Source organism: Durio zibethinus, chromosome 3 (genome assembly GCF_047325235.1).
Source record: "Durio zibethinus cultivar Kanyao isolate XHJ-2024 chromosome 3, ASM4732523v1, whole genome shotgun sequence".
NCBI classification, from domain to species: domain Eukaryota; kingdom Viridiplantae; phylum Streptophyta; class Magnoliopsida; order Malvales; family Malvaceae; genus Durio; species Durio zibethinus.
In genome coordinates, this window is record NC_143164.1 from 7144348 (window position 1) to 7161618 (window position 17271).

The window sequence follows — 17271 nt, forward strand, 5'->3', positions numbered from 1 at the left end:
CAAAAAAATATTTTTTGGGAAAAGTTGAAAGTATCAATTTTCCTTAAAAATAAATTTTCAAAAAAAGTATTTTTGAGAAAAAGTTGAAAGTATCAATTTTCCCTACACAAGAACAATCATTCTTTCCTTCCTTTCTATTTTGATTTTGATTTTGATTTTTCTTTAACTAATCCGACGATGGAGCTTCTGCAAGTGAAGTAGTAGTTTTTTTTGCATACTCTTGAGGTGAGGGAATTTTTTCAATTTTTTGCTAAAAGTATTAGAGTCAATTGAGAATAATTTTCAATAATTAATTACTTGGTAAAATTTTAAGGCTTTTTGGATAACACAAATTTCAGCTAGTACCATCTTTTGATGGGCGTTGTGAGGGTGCTATAACCTTCCTCACACGTAACCGAACTCCCGAACCCTGTTCTGGTTTGTAGACCTGAACCTATTCTTTTAGGGACCCTTAAACTTAGGTGTTCCCTAAAAGGACAGATTCTTTAGGTGGCCAATCGCACCTAGATAAAAAAGATTGGTGGTGACTCCCTGAAAGTCAATGTCTAGCGATAGATCTCCGGATCTAGACGTTATGACACCAGTTATGACAAATTTATCTTGCTTATGTTAGAAAACATCCATCTTCATATATAGCTCTTCACTAGGTAATCTAATCTTATTTACTATCTTCATGAGCCTGTCATTGTGCTTTTTTAAATTTTCAAACTTTTTCATCATTAAGACTTCAAACTCTCTTCTAAAATTCAACATTTGCATTTGTCTTGTCTTATCACTACCTTGGAATTCTTCCTTAAGCATATCCCAAGCTTGTTTTACAGTATTGCAAGTCATAATTTTGATGAATATGTCATCAGAAACTAAAGACTCAATGCAACTTTTAGTCTTGTACCTTTTTATTTTTTCTTCACTATAATTTTTCATTTGAGTTACTATTGGATTTGCAGAAAGGTGTGGTGGTTCTTTCTCATCTTTCACCATTTCCCACAAATCAAAAGCACTCAAATAGGACTTCATTTTGACAGCTCATATCTGATAGTTCTTACAAAAAAATAAAAGGTAGAGGTAAGGAGCAGCTACTTGAGGCCATTTAAGGTTGACAAAAGTTGGTTGGTAAGTGTTTGATGGTTTTTCACTCAATTTCAATACCTTACAAGTCCTATAAGACCTTATAAAAACTCTTATACCAATTAAAGGATACAGAACAGAGGAAGAACAAAGGAAAATTGAATAAACAAATTTGGTATTGAAGTAAATTACCTCACACAGATTATGAGCTTCATTTTATTAATTTATAGGCTTTAAAAATATAAAAATTTATTTAACTACCACAAAAGTTATTTGCCTAACAGTATGGATCACTAGACACAAATCCATCATGCTATCTAAACTGATAAAATGACATAACAAGTTGCACAAATTGTAGTAGAAATGTCATACCTAATTGCTTTAACCACTAATAATATCACAAAGGCAAGGTAATCCTGTTATTTTCCAAACACAGGAATTCAAGATTCAAACTTTGTGAAACTGTTGGCTATCTTTGAAGTTCTATCCATTATTGTTGAGGCAAACAATGACACCTTCCTAAGAATTATTGTCAAAAGTGACTCATTGGTTGTTACTTCTTGATTAAACACGATATCTAAAAGCTCATGGAAGTACAACAACATCATGATCAAGCTACATAATCTTTATGCTCATATAAAGATAATTTCATTTATGTATGTATTTAGAGAAGTTAATTATTTTATTGACTCCCTTGCTAAACCTGAAGTCCATAGAAAATCGAATTTTGTAGCATAACTTTAGCCATGTATGCTCATTTATTAATAAAAAGTCTTTAATTTTCAAAAAAAAAAAAAAAAACTGATCAAGGGCATTTTAGCAATATGTCTTGCTAGTATTTATTTTCTTTTGTGATATTTGAGATTATTAAATATTAAATCTTAACCATTAAAATTAAAAATTCCATATTTTATGAACATACCACAATAAAAAAAAATGGTGTTTTTCCATCTTGTTTCACTTGAGAGTTGGGAATAAGAAAGTGACCAAGTAAATAAGACCCAACTTCAATATTGCCTAATGCTAGAACCCTGAAACCTTTTTTTTTTTTAATGATTAGTAGGGTTTAGAGGCAATCATTCTTTATAAAGTAGATAACATATGCATGCAGTTCCCTCATTAGGCAGCTGCGTAGCAGTGCATGCTGATTGCGATCAGGTCGTTTTGGACTCAAATTGCCCTATACTTTCTTTTCTTTTTGTAATTATCTATTCTATATAGGGCGACTTACCTATAAAAAGAATAATCCCTCAAATATTTTTTTCGTCCATTTCATGCGCTACTTTAATTAATTAGCTTACATCTAGCTTGGTCTTATTGTAATTAGTTGGTGAAATGTTTATTTACATACTTTCATGTTTTATTCAATGCCAAAAATATAAAGTTGGATAATTGTGAAGCCCCCTTTATCATAAATGAAATTAACATCAATATCATATGTAAAATTAGCAGTCAAATTTTAGAAAATCTGATATATTTAATTCAATTTATTTATGTAATTATTTTTAAAACAATAATATTTAATTAATTAAATCTCAGCATTTACAATATTTTTTTATTCACATATGCTAAGACCTTTTTAATGTAAAAGAATAATTAACATCCAGCCAATAGCATTATAAAAACAACATGAATGTTGAACAATTTTAAGACTTTAAAACATCTCGTGTAAGAAGAGACAAATCAATTACATGCTCCACCAAACAAGCAACATGCGAAAACGTCAAGTTATTATACACAAGGGTATACACAATTTCACTTAAAAATTTTTAATTTTGGGAGATCATATCAACACATGGAATATTTGTTTAATTTCATTCTAGTCTTGTTAGAATTAAAATTTGAGGGCCGCCAGCGTAGGTAGTGTTTTATTATATCTTAGTTAGGAAGTGATATCAAAAGACAATATCTTAGGATTTCGGGTTAATTAGGTTAAGGTTTCAATCAAAGACATAAAAAAAAAGGGGACGCAAATAAAATAAAATTTTAATTGTTGCAGAAGGTTCCATCCACTACACGTGTCATTGGGCATTGGGGTGTCAATTTGTATGATGTGTGGGCATGAAAAATAAATAAGGGGGTAAGGTAGGAATCCACCTCGCCATTCCACCAACTTTGTTTCTCGTTGGAATCCAATCACTAAACCACCATCTTTCATTCCCCCCATATGTTTTTACACTCATCTTTAACAATTTATTTTATTGGTTTATTTCGTCAAATACCTGAATTTTAGGACAAAATCTCTTAACTCATTTCACATTCAACATAGGTGGCAAACGTATTGATTCTTACCAAGCTCATCAATTCGGATCATTTCAAGCTCATATCTCTTTTTAATCAAGTTTTTTTGATAAATCAGGAAAAATTGCACGTAACTTAGTTTTTTTTTTTTTTTTTTTTTGTTATATTGAGGGTGAAGGTAGCGATTGTTTTGATTCAAACTCAAGCCTAACTATATATCACAACTCCTCCTTTAGTCACTATGTTAATAGGCTGTTGGCAATGTAAAATTAACTAGTTTTAATAATTCTCATTGAATATACTTGGATATAGTGCATACGATATTAAATGTTAAATTATTTAAAAAAAAACTTTTATTATCTCCTTTTATAAAATAAAATCATGTGAATCAGCATTGCTTTTCTCATCTTTGTAGAAAATAAATTAAGAATTAGTTTCATATCAAAAGCAAATTAATCCCTTTTTTAAAAAAAAGGAAAAAAAATCAAATCTAATTATTGCATTGCTGCAAGTGTATGATGGTCTTCTGATTTTTCTGGTTGAATATCGACTTTATCTTAAGGTTCAATGGTCTACTTGACTGAAATTTACAAAGTTTAATTTGATTATTAATATATAATAGTGAAATCTAAAAGGCTTGCCATCTTTGAAATGATTTTCTCATTATGGCTAATCCTCCTTGGACCCAAGAAATATAGACATACAATATATTACAATTTATTATAAGATTTTTTTTTTTTTTACATTCAACCAAATCTTATCAATTCTTTATTCTATTTTGTGTTTGGAAATACATTGTAATGAAAAGGATTAGTACATCAAATACCTTATCACAACCAAGCATTACTTTGGATAAAAGGAAGAAATGAAACGATCAAACCCTTTCATTTTTTTTCCCTTTTTTTAAGAAATATTAATGGTGGCCACTCTTCTTTGCACCCACTATTAACAAACACCACAAAACTTTGGATACACATTTCAGCAGCACTTAAACTTATCATCATTTGACACCAATGGCTCCAATCACCCACTCACCTTCAAAAAACAAATATATAAACTCATCTCATCTTTCTTTCTTGGGTTTTGTTTTGTTTTTTTTAATCTTTTTGGCTTTTTTTATTTATAACAGTATATTCCATCACCCAAGCTAGGATTCTAGATGTATAGCTAGGTAAGCAGAGGATGCTTTTTTTCAAGAGAATCCGGAATTTGAGTAAGCCGCGTACGGAAAATTTGGGCGTACGAATTATAAAATTGGTGTCTTTTCTTTATTTTGGATAGGATAGTTTTCTTCCGGAGGCTGCGGAGATTTTTTATATTTGAAATTATTAAAATTAAAATTTAAATTATTAAAATTAAAAGTTGAGTCTTATATAAATAATTTTTTGTCAAATAGGATAACTTTCATTTCTATCTTTTTATCCAAAAAATTTAGAAAAAAAAAAACCCATTAAACAATCAATAAACATCATATAGAAGCAAAATTATAGGTTCAAATATTAAATCATTTTTGTGTAATGAAAATATAGATGGGTGCAAAATAAAAAAAAATTAGATGGGTGAAATATTATGAAATATAGAAATCATTATCCATTTGGTAGAGAGCAACCCAATAAACACAATTAAAGGCCTCTAACTAGCAAATGCTTTGGCAAAAATTTTGTTTATGCGCTTTCCATGTTGCCACAATTTTACCATCCATCCCTAATTACTGTCTAACAGTTTCTCAAATAGAGCTTTTCCTTGTGGTTTAATTTGAATCCTAGAATATTTTTTTCTTTTTTACAACATTGTTATGATATAAAGAAAATTTGAACTTGCCAATGAGGTATTGGTACTAAAAGAAGGTTTTAGAATTATGAGATTTTAAGTTCAAATTTTATTGTGTGTTGGTTTATTTTTATTTTACGTTGAATTTATCTAGTTATATTATTATTGGTTTGTTTGTTTTTTATTCATGATTTTTATACATGGATGTAGTATTTGATTATAATTATAATTTATATTTGTTATTTAATTTTAAAAAACCCTTTAAACTTTAAATTATTCAAAATAGGAGTTCATTTTTTTTATAATAAGTAAAAATATATTTTTTCAAATGTTATTTGGACCTGATTAGGATTTTATAGTCTTCACTCCTAAAAAAGAAAAAACATACGAATTGGAAATTGAAATGTTCATTTTGGAGATGATGTATAATTACTGCTATTACCTTAATCACCAGAAAAAAAAAATTGGATTAGAGCAGCAAATTTGTCTTGTCTCTCTCTCTCTCTCTCCCCCGTTCCGTCAACTCAGGGACTTGAGACAGCATTAAATGCCTATAAGAAGCCTCGTCTGATTTCAGTGCCAGCATCAAGATTCAGCAATTGATAGAAGGGAGAGAAATAACCAGGACAGAGAGAGCAGGGCAGGGACTGAGACATGGGAGACAAAATGCAAAACCCAATCACGTTCTCTCCTGCGCTTAACAAGGCAAAGCCATACTTGGCAATGGTGTCCCTCCAATTTGGATTTGCAGGAATGTACGTTATCACCATGGTTTGTTTGCAGAATGGAATGAACCATTACATTCTTGCTGTTTATCGTCATTTGGTTGCTACGCTTGTTATTGCACCCTTCGCTCTAGTCCTTGAAAGGTCTGACCTCTCTTTGATCTTCAGGCAAACTCTGCCTGGTTTACTGTCTAGTTCTTTTCTTATAATTAAATTGAAACCTGTTGTTGCTTACTTCAATTCTTCCTTTTCTTTATACAGGAAAATTAGGCCCAAGCTGACTCTCCCCATTTTCCTGAGAATCCTGGTGCTTGGTTTCCTAGAGTAATGCTCCAAACATTTTTCCCGGGGTTTATGCATTTTTGTGCAGAATTGCACTTCATTGCACGTGGGAATACGTTGCATGCAAATAAATGCACTATTTCTTTCCTAGAAACCTGAAGAAAAGTGTCCGAAAAACCCTTTTAACACCCTGGCCTTTTTGAGATCATTTTCCTGATTCAATCGACTCATTCATATCCATATAATCTAATCTTCTCATTCATAATATTCAGTTCATTCAAAAGATAAAATACCCTCAACAACACGTAAATATTTGCACGGTCAAATATGGTTTTTTTTATATGGAGTTAAAAAATTACACTGTACGAAATTACGTGGGTTAATTATTATATAAATTTTATGGTCAAGGTAAGATAACTAATTATTTTAAGATAAATATACTGAAAATCATAAATATCCATATTTTGCTTGTGATTATATATTGTACCGGTCGGTATCCATATTCATGCTAAATGATAAATAAATCTAATTATATCATTGTTGGTTGTGTTGATGATGAACAGGCCAGTGATAGACCAAAATCTGTACTATCTGGGGATGAAATACACGACAGCAACGCTTGCATCTGCCACTGTCAATGTGATGCCTGCCATTACCTTCGTAATGGCAATGATTTTCAGGTACTACATATAATTACTTCATATCCACAAACGCAATAATAAGCGTGAAAATTAGGTAGGTGAGAAAAAGAAAGTTGCGAGGGCAAGAGGCAGCAACATTAGACCAAACCGATAACACCCTAGTTGGAAGTTGTCATCATCATCATCATCATCATCATTATATATCCTTCTTCCTGTTCTTTTCTGATCTCTTTCTGTCTAATTTATTTGGGGTTTATGCAATCTTTATCATATGCATCTTATGGAATATCCATGATAAACTTCTTTGCACTTTACTAATTCACAAGCTATTGCTACACCAAGTTAATTAATTGCAATGATATTTATCTAATTCTAGCACTCAAGTTTTTTGTAAATTGAAATTACAATCAAACTTATTGACCATAAAAATATAAAATAGAACCTTACACCAGATATAGCAATCTTCTTTTATTTTTTCTTGAATAATTTGATTTTTTTTCTTTGGAAGAGATGTATGATTATAAACTAGATCAAATTTATGCCACACTAATATAGCATTAATGTTTTTGTTTCTTTGCATATACAAAAATACCTAGATGTTAAATCAAAGATGACATGAGCAGAGATAGATCCAAATGGGGTAGTAGGGTGTCCATGGACATCCTAAAGATTGGAAAATAATAAAATTTAAAGAAAATTTTTTTCCCAGACACCCTTCTCATTAATAAAATTGATAAATCCGTTGATAGTTTTTATATATATCATAAATGGATACCCTGAAAAAAAATTCAGGATCCGCCATTGAATCAGAGACAGAGTAGAAAAGAGTATTGATTTGATTAAACTCAAATAATCCTTGGAAATTACTATCATTGCAATAACACAAGTATTAACTTTGTCAATTAGGTTGGAGAGAGTAAACTTGAAGGAGATGCGTAGTATAGCTAAGATAATTGGAACAGTAATCATGGTCCCTGGAGCGGTCATCATGACTCTGTACAAAGGTCCTGCAATCAATTTTATAAAGTTGCAAGGAGGAAGCCACCACAGTGCCACCAATGAAGCTGAGGCTAAGCATTGGGTTGCTGGGACACTGATGCTGCTAGCCAGATGCTGGGGCTGGTCAGGTTTTTATATTTTGCAAGTGAGTATATACATATGCATTAAACATTGATTTCTTCAATATCATAGAATATGCTGAGATCTAATGATCTTCCTGTGGTAACTTGGATTGTGAAAATTTTGGTTTCAGTCATTTACATTGAAGATGTACCCAGCAGAGCTCTCACTTACAGCTTTGATATGCTTTATTGGGACCATAGGAGGTGCAGCAGTGTCGTTTGTGATGGAAAGAGACATGAACGCCTGGAAAATTGGCTGGGACTCAAGCCTGCTAGCTGCTGTATATTCTGTAAGTACCGGAAAAGGGCTAAAACAATGGATTCAAAAGAAAAAAGTTAAAGATCAGCAACAGCATGAATATATAGTTCTTGACATTCTAAAATTTGTGATTAATCAGGGAGTGGTTTGTTCTGGAATCGCCTATTATGCACAAGGAGTTGTGATCAGAGAACAAGGCCCAGTTTTTGTCACAGCCTTCAATCCCCTTTGCATGATCATCACTGCAGCTCTAGGATCAATTATTTTAGCAGAGAAAGTTCACCTTGGAAGGTATTATTACAAGATTACACCTTCAATAATCCTTTGCATAACTTGCATTTGGTAATATCATAATGCTAATAATAGCAAAATTCCTTTCTTCCTTTTTGGGGGAGATTTCAGCATAATAGGAACAGTTATCATAATTGTTGGACTTTACACTGTCCTGTGGGGCAAAAGCAAAGATCCTCAAAAGTCAGCAGCAGAGAAAGGAAAAGCCCTGGAACTGCCAATCACAGACGGTGCTAAATCAATCAACTTGGAAGATAACATCGAGGAACCTGCTAGAATTTTGAAGATCCTAGCGGAGAGTCCATTAACTCGAGAAACATGACAGAATATTGCAAATTTTGGGAGTTTTTTAAAGCTCTAAGTGGCATATATCTTATATTAATTCGGCCTTATTAATCTCTCCCTCCATCGGAAAGTCTTTTTCTTAAAGAATAAACCAATCAACAGGCTTCAACCAGTCAATATTAAAGCTTTTAATTTGAATGGTTCTTCACTGTATTATACTTATTTGGACTGAAGCGACTCAGTTTTTGCTATCAATATAGTTTTGCAAGCTATTGTACCTCTGCGTATCTGTTACTCATAAACCTACGTTTATAGAGTTCTTCTGCTTCGTGTGAAAGCACAAAGTTCAAAATCTAGCAAGATTTCAAGAAACAGGTTCAAACTTCAATTAAAAATTATACAACCCATCGAAGCTTAACCCCCCCCCCAAATAATGAAATCTTTAAGTCTAAACCAAAGAGAATGCTGGTGCATTACAGTGGGTTTCTAAACAAAATTTATCAGAATTGAGATTATAGCTTACAAGAGGTGCAATGTTTACCATGTTTTACAAGGGAGGTGAGTAATGAATCGCAGATACTTAAATTTAGTTCTCAGATTTGCTAAATATCATCTTTTAATAGTGATTAAATCGATCAATTGAGCAAAACTTTTAAGTACTTTCGAAGTGCAAGAACATGACTTGAAACTCTTTATTTGAAGTTTAAATAAGAGACTTTATAGAAACTCCCTTGAGAATATGCTACTTATTGATCATTTCAGAAATGCTAGCTCAGTTCTTGCCTACCTATATTTGATCCCTTATTTAATTTTATAGGATATCAAACATTAACAGACTATGATTCAATCGAAGCAAATTCCATGGTAGAAAGGCAAAACATGCTATGCTATCTGGCTGAGCAGTTCATCCTCTATAGTCTAGAAATCAAAAGGTAAGTGACTACTTTGTTGCCTTTTGCTATTTTACATCCCTCCATTATTTGGAAGTGACAAAAAAACCAGCATAATATGGGATTTAAATACACGATTTCTACAAATTTTTACAACGTGACAATCGAATAGATTTGATTCATGAGCGAACTGAGGAGTCAGATCGTCATGGCCACTTTTCTTTTTTTTTTTTTTCCTGATTCAGTTATCAAGTTCGACTGTTTGAGTTTTTGTTTTGGTAACCCAACATGCTACTTATCGAAGTTCCAACTTCAAAGGCCTTTCATTTAAATTTGTAAGGTGAAATAAGAAGGCCTTGAATTCATTTTCTGCATGTTGACCTGGTAATGTGCTACTTCATTCGTAAACTTAATTCTAACAGTTATTCAGTGACCTTTAAAATCGATTAATTTATTTAATTATTCTTAAAAAATACATTCAAAAAATATAAAATTCAAATTTTAACGCAATCACTTGCAATCACTTCTAACCTTACCCTATCAAAGAATTACGACCTCATTTATTATGGAGGCCTTGAATTCGGTTATTACCTGTTATCTGGTAACATTAATGCTACTTATCCAACTTCTAACATGAAAGACCTGTGGTTCCAACTTGGTAAGGTTATTAAGATGACCTTAAATTCATTTATTGCCAAGAATTCTTGTAATTTGAGACTCTGCTGAATAACATTCCAATTTAAAACCAAATGCAATTATGGCATTAGCATAGAAAATTGTATGGTTTAAAATAAAATTAAAATTACCCTTTCAAGAAAAATAACCTAAGTCGCTGCATTAGTCAAGAATCTAAGACATCCTAATCAACAAAGATAAAAGCTAATTTCTCTATCAACTGATCCGTTCTACCAAGGACTATCCATTCTCACATCACACCAAGTATAAAACTAGAAAATTTGAGATACATAATACAGCATCATAAGCTAACAGTCAATGTGCCAGCCATCGCCATGCAAGTTTAACTCATGCAGGATATTCAATCACTATCGTCATCATCTTCTGCAAACACATGCACATGTCATATAAGAGAACTGACACAATAGCTTTGAACAGGCAACCTACTAAGTATTAAAATAATAATGTTTGCAGCAAATTCTGGTTTACTTTCAGATATTTGGATAAGTCAGAACTGAAAAATGCTACGACATTACAAACGGTTCCATTTTGCATTCCATGGCTTTTCTATGATCACCTATATGACATTAATACCTTAATTCACTTTAAAATTGGTTCTTGATATTACGTGTGTTTGTATGGTATTACAGTTTGCCCCATTTCTGAAAAGTGTCACAAGCAATTTCCATTCCCAGTTGTGAAATCATAGATTCACAAAGTACTTACTATATAAACTGCCGGAGTTACAAATTTCCTATCACTAGCTACTTACGTTTCCTCGTATGTACCAAAATAAATTTGCTATAACAAAGGAACAATAATGCATTAGTTGGCTAAGACTGATAAATCTATTTATTGTTAGAAACCATAAGAATTATTGACATGCTCCTGTCTGTAGGGACAAAGAATCTGCTAAGATCACAGAGTACATGCACCATACACTACAAGAAAATGAAAGCTTAATGGCAGTTTTATAAAGACGTTTTACTTACAAACGCCGCTAGTTTTCATATTTTTATAAAACTTAAGACGTTTATTATCAAAATATCACTAAATATTCAAATAGATGCACTTTTACTTATAAACGTCACTCAAGACAAAAATGAGCAGCGTTTATCGACTAAAACGTCTTGAATAATCCTTTCTAAAATATTAGAGTGATTACTAAAGGTATTTTTGACAAAAAAATGCCTTCAATAATCTCATTAAAAAAATTGATAGGAGATTACTAAAGGTGTTTTTTACAAGAAACACTTTTAATAATTTCACTAAAAAATTGTATAGGATTATTAAAGGTATTTTTTGTTAAAAATGCCTTCAATAAATATTCTATCAAAATTTAAGAATCATACGGTTGTTAACCATAAAGTCATAGGTTCGATCATTTCTTTTAGCTTTTTTTGGGTTTTTTAAGGGATTATTTGTAAGAGATTATTCTAAGCATTTTTTTGGGCAAAAACGTCTTCGCCAATCCATTTAAAAAATTTTGGAGAGATTATATTAAAAGTGTTTTTGATAGAAAAATACATTCAATAATCTATAGAAAAATGCATTCAATAATCTATAAAAAAAATTTGAAATGGACTCTTAAAGGCGTTTTTGGCTGAAAACGCTTTTAATAATCTAATTAATAAATTTTTATAAGAGATTATTAAAGGCAGTTTTGATCAAAAATACCTTCAACAATCCATACAAAAAAGTTAAAACAGATTTTTGAAGGCATTTTTAGCCCAAAACGTCTTTAATAATCCACATAATAAGTTTTTATTAAGGATTATTGAAGGCGATTTTAGTAAAAAATGCCTTTAATAATATTTTGTTAAGGATTATTCAAGGTGTTTTCTTACTAAAAATGACTTTAATAATCCCAACAAAAAAACTTTGGTTTAATTATATATTTGAAGTCAGTCGTAAGTTTATGCCAAAAAAATATTTAGTTTATATATGTGATACGACGAATTATATTTTGAAATTTACATTATAAATGTTGTTGTATTTCAATAAATTGACCACACATTCAAATTTAAAACTGATAACGTTGCCATATTAATATACTTTTCTCAATAAACGATAATACATACTCATACCACTATTTACGGACTTCATCAAGTTCCTTTAGTGTGAAGTTTTCTTTACCCTCCCATTAAAAAAAATCAAAAGTAAATGTTAATAAATGATAACATAATTTAGCTTTTTATTTTTTTGAAGATATAATGACTTTATTAAATTTATACAACCTTGAATAGTATGATCATAAAATCATATAAAATTATTTTTCTCATAAAACGAAAGACATAATATCAATATTCAGTATATTCGGGTCGATGAGGTACCTGAAAATTAAATTTAGTGAGTTTAAAAAAATTTATCTACACAAACTTAGCATAAAAGAATAAATTTCACATTTATCAGTAATGACACCTATTTTTTCTTTGACTTCTTATCAAATACAAATATTACCCTAAATTAAAAAGAAAAAAATTAATTAATGCATAAATAAAATTACTTATGAAAAAATATAAGATATATAATATAATAACATGTAATTTTTTTTATAAAAGTTTGAATTTCAAGGTTAGGCATCGTCGTTGGTTGAGCTGAATTAAGTAATTATGGCGTTAAAGATTTAATATCAATCACAATAAGCTGTCAATGACGACTACAAAATAATAACAATGATATACTCTTATTAGGCATTATATCAAATTCGAGTAAGGTTAGAATAATTATTTGTATAAATATAATTTACTGCACATTATATGGGAGCAAAGAATAATCAGTCGATTTTTTCATGTATTTAATCACATGATTAACATGAAAAGTAACTGCGACACTCTACTTATTAATGAAGTTGGGATCAACTAATCTAAATTTATGAATCATTGTCTCGCCTTAACCTCTTTATATAAGAAGTTACACAATGACAATCAACAATACTAGTTAGTAATACATCGTAATATAAATTAATACATATTAAGTTTACATATTTGTATTTATAAGCTAATCTCATATAAGTAATAATATCAACAGCTGATATTTCATCCAGTTTACAAAACTCTTTAACCTTATTCACACCAATATAAGAAAATTATAGTTTATCAAATAACCCTTCCTCAGACTCAATGATTATGCAGCTTTCTCAGTGTCAATCCCTTCTAGTTCTTTCGCTCTTTCTTTTCTCTTCCTTACTTCCTTGATTTATGAGAATTTAAAATACTCAAACAGATTATTAGTATTGAATAAAAGATTACGTAAGAGGAGAGGAGTTTAACGATGATGGTGGCAATAAAACCCATGCATTCAGCTTCGAGTATGGTGTGCATGGAAGTCTCTGCAATCCCATGTGAATTTTATATGTTTGCCTACCTAATATTAGAACAGCAATCATCTTCCAGATACATGATGGGAGCCCATTATTCAAATTTCATCTGAAGAAAATATCAAGCCTTCCGAGTACAGAAAGAAACTTTCAAGTTTCAACCCAGAGAAACAAATAGCAAAACTAAATTCCCCATGAAAGATAGTATAAAGGGAAATGGACATGCTTTAACTTATTTTTACATAGGTATCAGTTCTCTGTTAACAGACAGTTTTACTATCATCCCCTTGGATGGTGAAGGCATCCATAAGATGACAAAATTAGTTAATAAAAAATTTCCCCTTTCCCAAAAGTTTATCTGAGCATTAAAGAGCTTATTAATGACAATAAAACTTAATCCTACATTTCTCACTAACAAATATCTTTCCCAAACAAGGTCAACACCGTAAACCAATAGTAACCATCAACAGTTGTACACCGGGTTCTGAAGCATTTGTGGACAATCCTTCTCTAGAAAGAATCTCCTCTAGTTCCTTTATTAATTGGGCTTCACGTTTATTCTCAGGTACCCGATTGACTCTCTTGTAGATCAAGGGAGGAACACTGTAAGTAAAATAAGTAACAAGAGTACACTAATGGTCAACCTTGGCAGGGATCAAGATTCAGAAAAGGGTCAGTCAAAGTGAAACCTCATCCCACATGACTTGATAACTAACTTCAGATTTTCCACACATTTCCCATACACTGGAGCGGAAATTTCTCTTCTCTGCATGTTAATAATTTGATTAAAAGACGGTTAATTCAAATCAAATCAAATCAAAAAATGCTTAACTTATATGAACATAGATTTAGGACAGAAAATGAAAAATAAGAAGTAAGACCTTCACAGCCTTTGCAGCAGAAGATAGAAAGCGGCCATCATCAGAGACACTCCCACTGTCTTCGTCATCGCTATTATCATCTGTGATTGATTCTGTGTTCTTGCTTCTCTTCTTGCTAGGCATCTCTGCCTCCTCTTTAGGTATTTTCCCTTTTTTATGCCTTTCAGAGCTCTTGATCTTCCCTTTCAGAGTGATCTTCTTTTTGGGTTTCACTTTTTCTTCCTCTTCTTCTCCTTCATCTTCATCTTTATCTTCCTCCTTTTCATCACTTTCGCTTCTTGATGAAGCAGAATTCACTTTCTTGCTGGCCATTTTAGAAGTTTTGCTATGAGAATTTTTCTTGAGATTTTTTTTCTTAACCTCACTTGCAGGTGCAGAAACTTCACGAGACTTTGACAGCTAATAATTAACAGAGAAAATCACAAGAAAGCTATGATGCACATGATAGTTTAAGAAGTTGACTTGATTTCTCAGGAATAAATTATGCCCACCTCATGTAACTGTTCTGTTATAAACCTCTTGTACGGATCGAGTGCATATTTATCAAGTTTAAGATCTTCCTCCAAAAGCCGATGAAGTCCAGCCATTGTGACTTTACTGAAACATCAAACATCCAATGATTCAATGTTACACCTCAGTATACCATGGCACTGAAAAAGGATAGCATACAAAGCAACAAGCTGCAACATCACGGAAAAGCAATTATAGTTTGACTAGCAGCAACCAATCAAACAATTTAGTAACTTACTCAGAATTAGCTTCAATATACAAAGCCCTTTTTCTGATAGCCTTCTTTATTGCATTCTCAAAAACTTTTTTATTTTCTTTTTTCTCAGTTTTAGCGTTTTCGGTTTTCGTAGTTTTATTTCCGGTCAGGCCTAAAACTGGAGAGTCTTCCAATTTGTCCTCATCTTCAGAGCAAGCCTCCTTTCCATCTTTCTTAGGTTGTTGTCCTTTGAGTGATTCTGTTCCTTCAGTGGTTGTACTTACTTTTTTCTCCAGAGTTTCACCAGAACTCTTGGAGCCTTCATCATCGTTGCCACCATCTAAACACTGTAAATAAAGAATGAATTAAATGTACTGATCAAATAAAAGTGAAATGAGAAAAAGAAATAACACATTGCCAGTGTTCACATTCCAACACATCCATTCCTTATATATATAACGTTATTAACATCCAATGTTCCAGCAGCAACAAGATTTGCAATTTTCATCATAATGAAATAAAATATAGCTCTATCGCCAGTTCATCAATTTTTTTTCTATAACACACCTGGTCCTGTAAGCCCAGAAAATCTTTATAATGGAAGATATCATTATTTCAGAAAACAGGTGATTAAAACTGCAGCTTATTCTATCAACAATGGAGTAAAGAATAGTACAGACAACAAATGGCTATTAAATTTCATTTTTTGTTTTATACATAGTAAAACTTTTTTTTACCATATGAAGATAAATTATAAAAAAATTATGCCAGATACAGTCAAAGACTATCATTGCAAATACATGCTTATTTTCCAGGGAAAGAAAGAAAAAGAAAATACTAGGGCTACTTCGTGATTTTTTTTTGCTACTTGTTTTTTGCTTGTTGTCTCTGGTTTTCCAAAAGTTGTTATAAGGGAAAGGCAAATATGCAAAGCAAAATCATGATCGATTGAAAATAAACAAATGACTAAAATGTAAAATCAATTCTAACATAAAGCAAAATCATGCATTTTGTATCTAATTACACATTTTACATTTCCATCCAGTAGCAAATAGCAAACAAACAAATAAAGCATACTTAATCCAAAATAAGAAAATGAATGAAAGGCATTAAGAATTAACCTAAAACACACCTTTTCCAAAAACAGTATTGGCATAACCATCTTTCGTTTCTTTTGTTGAAAGCCCAATCATCTTTTTCAGTTTCTTGGGATTCTTTTCTATCATCCTCATATGTAAAGTTGATTTTCATTGTAAATGCAGGTCAGTATTTGGTCAGGCTCAATCCGAGGCCGCTTCAGCATCTGACAAAAAGAGGAAGACTCCAGAAACATAAATTTAAGCAGGGAGGATACAAAAGTTTCATCATCTACTGAATTTTTGTGGGTCTTTTTTGCTTAGCAAATTTTGTTTCATTCTGGACATTGCACTGTTTGCCTGGTTTATATTTTCCGCCACTTATTACATGAATCTTGGTTTCTTGCAAAAGCATCTGCTTGTGAAGACATTAATATGCAGAATTTATATGACATAAATAAATAATTAAAATGTGAAGGATTGACCTACCATTTAAAGTTGTTGAGAAAAGTTCTTTTGATTTCCTTTCTATTTATCAGTGATTCGAGCGACACGGCAAAGGAGGCATAACCACGTTTTTCCAAAAACAGTATTGGCAGCGTGATATCACTAATTCATTTTTCTTTTTCTTTTTTTTAACTTCGTTAATTCATTTATCTATGCTTGTAGGAGTAATGGTTAAATTATGAAATCAGCCTGCAAAAAACAAAAAATACAATAATTTGAATAAATTTAAACTTTTTATTTTTTTTAAGATATAAAATTGGAAAGTAGATTACGGCTATGGTGGCTTGAAAACCCGTGGTGTTTTGTCTATTAAATCACATTTTCATATTAGGCCATTGTACGCTACACTTTTTATTTATTTATAATTTTAATATTATATAAATTAAATAAATAATTTATATATTAAATTTATAAATCATTTACATATTACATAGACTAAATTTTTATGAAAAATCATAATCTTTTTATATGTAGACTACGATTTTATAAAAAGAAAAAAAAAATCATCCTTTTGTATATATAAATTACAATTTT

At 31.2% G+C, this 17271-nt stretch overlaps 3 protein-coding genes across 3 annotated transcripts; 1 reads left to right on the forward strand and 2 right to left on the reverse strand.

The window, feature by feature from the left end:
* The first annotated feature begins 5648 nt into the window (after positions 1–5648).
* LOC111301717 (WAT1-related protein At1g21890-like) lies at positions 5649–8988 on the forward strand. The gene is made up of 7 exons (XM_022897614.2): positions 5649–5948; positions 6066–6128; positions 6650–6766; positions 7634–7871; positions 7980–8138; positions 8247–8398; positions 8510–8988. The coding sequence occupies exons 1-7, from the start codon at positions 5734–5736 to the stop codon at positions 8718–8720; spliced, it is 1155 nt and encodes a 384-aa protein (XP_022753349.2). The 5' UTR covers positions 5649–5733; the 3' UTR covers positions 8721–8988.
* Positions 8989–13794: 4806 nt separating this feature from the next.
* LOC111299862 (uncharacterized) lies at positions 13795–14920 on the reverse strand. The gene is made up of 2 exons (XM_089757924.1): positions 14449–14920; positions 13795–14333 (listed from the first exon to the last, which is right to left on the reverse strand). Exons 1-2 carry the CDS (start codon positions 14758–14760, stop codon positions 14241–14243), a joined length of 405 nt encoding a protein of 134 aa, XP_089614050.1. The 5' UTR covers positions 14761–14920; the 3' UTR covers positions 13795–14240.
* LOC149519586 (uncharacterized) lies at positions 14919–16386 on the reverse strand. Its single transcript, XM_089757778.1, has 6 exons — positions 16287–16386; positions 16023–16120; positions 15930–15938; positions 15722–15843; positions 15197–15505; positions 14919–15045 (listed from the first exon to the last, which is right to left on the reverse strand). The coding sequence occupies exons 1-6, from the start codon at positions 16384–16386 to the stop codon at positions 14919–14921; spliced, it is 765 nt and encodes a 254-aa protein (XP_089613904.1).
* Positions 16387–17271: the final 885 nt, after the last annotated feature.

What these genes read in the sequence shown, in the direction of transcription:
- LOC111301717 (XM_022897614.2), top strand. Translation starts at nt 5,734, where the DNA reads ATGGGAGACAAAATGCAAAACCCAATCACGTTCTCTCCTGCGCTTAAC. An exon ending in CTGGTGCTTGGTTTCCTAGA is followed by an intron (nt 6,129 to 6,649) that starts GTAATGCTCCAA and finishes GATGATGAACAG; the next exon opens with GCCAGTGATAGACCAAAATC. An exon ending in GTAATGGCAATGATTTTCAG is followed by an intron (nt 6,767 to 7,633) that starts GTACTACATATA and finishes TTTGTCAATTAG; the next exon opens with GTTGGAGAGAGTAAACTTGA.
- LOC111299862 (XM_089757924.1), bottom strand. Translation starts at nt 14,760, where the DNA reads ATGGCCAGCAAGAAAGTGAATTCTGCTTCATCAAGAAGCGAAAGTGAT. An exon ending in CTGCTGCAAAGGCTGTGAAG is followed by an intron (nt 14,334 to 14,448) that starts GTCTTACTTCTT and finishes ATTAACATGCAG; the next exon opens with AGAAGAGAAATTTCCGCTCC.
- LOC149519586 (XM_089757778.1), bottom strand. Translation starts at nt 16,386, where the DNA reads ATGAGGATGATAGAAAAGAATCCCAAGAAACTGAAAAAGATGATTGGG. An exon ending in TTCTGGGCTTACAGGACCAG is followed by an intron (nt 15,506 to 15,721) that starts GTGTGTTATAGA and finishes CATTCTTTATTT; the next exon opens with ACAGTGTTTAGATGGTGGCA. An exon ending in TATATTGAAGCTAATTCTGA is followed by an intron (nt 15,046 to 15,196) that starts GTAAGTTACTAA and finishes TTGATGTTTCAG; the next exon opens with TAAAGTCACAATGGCTGGAC.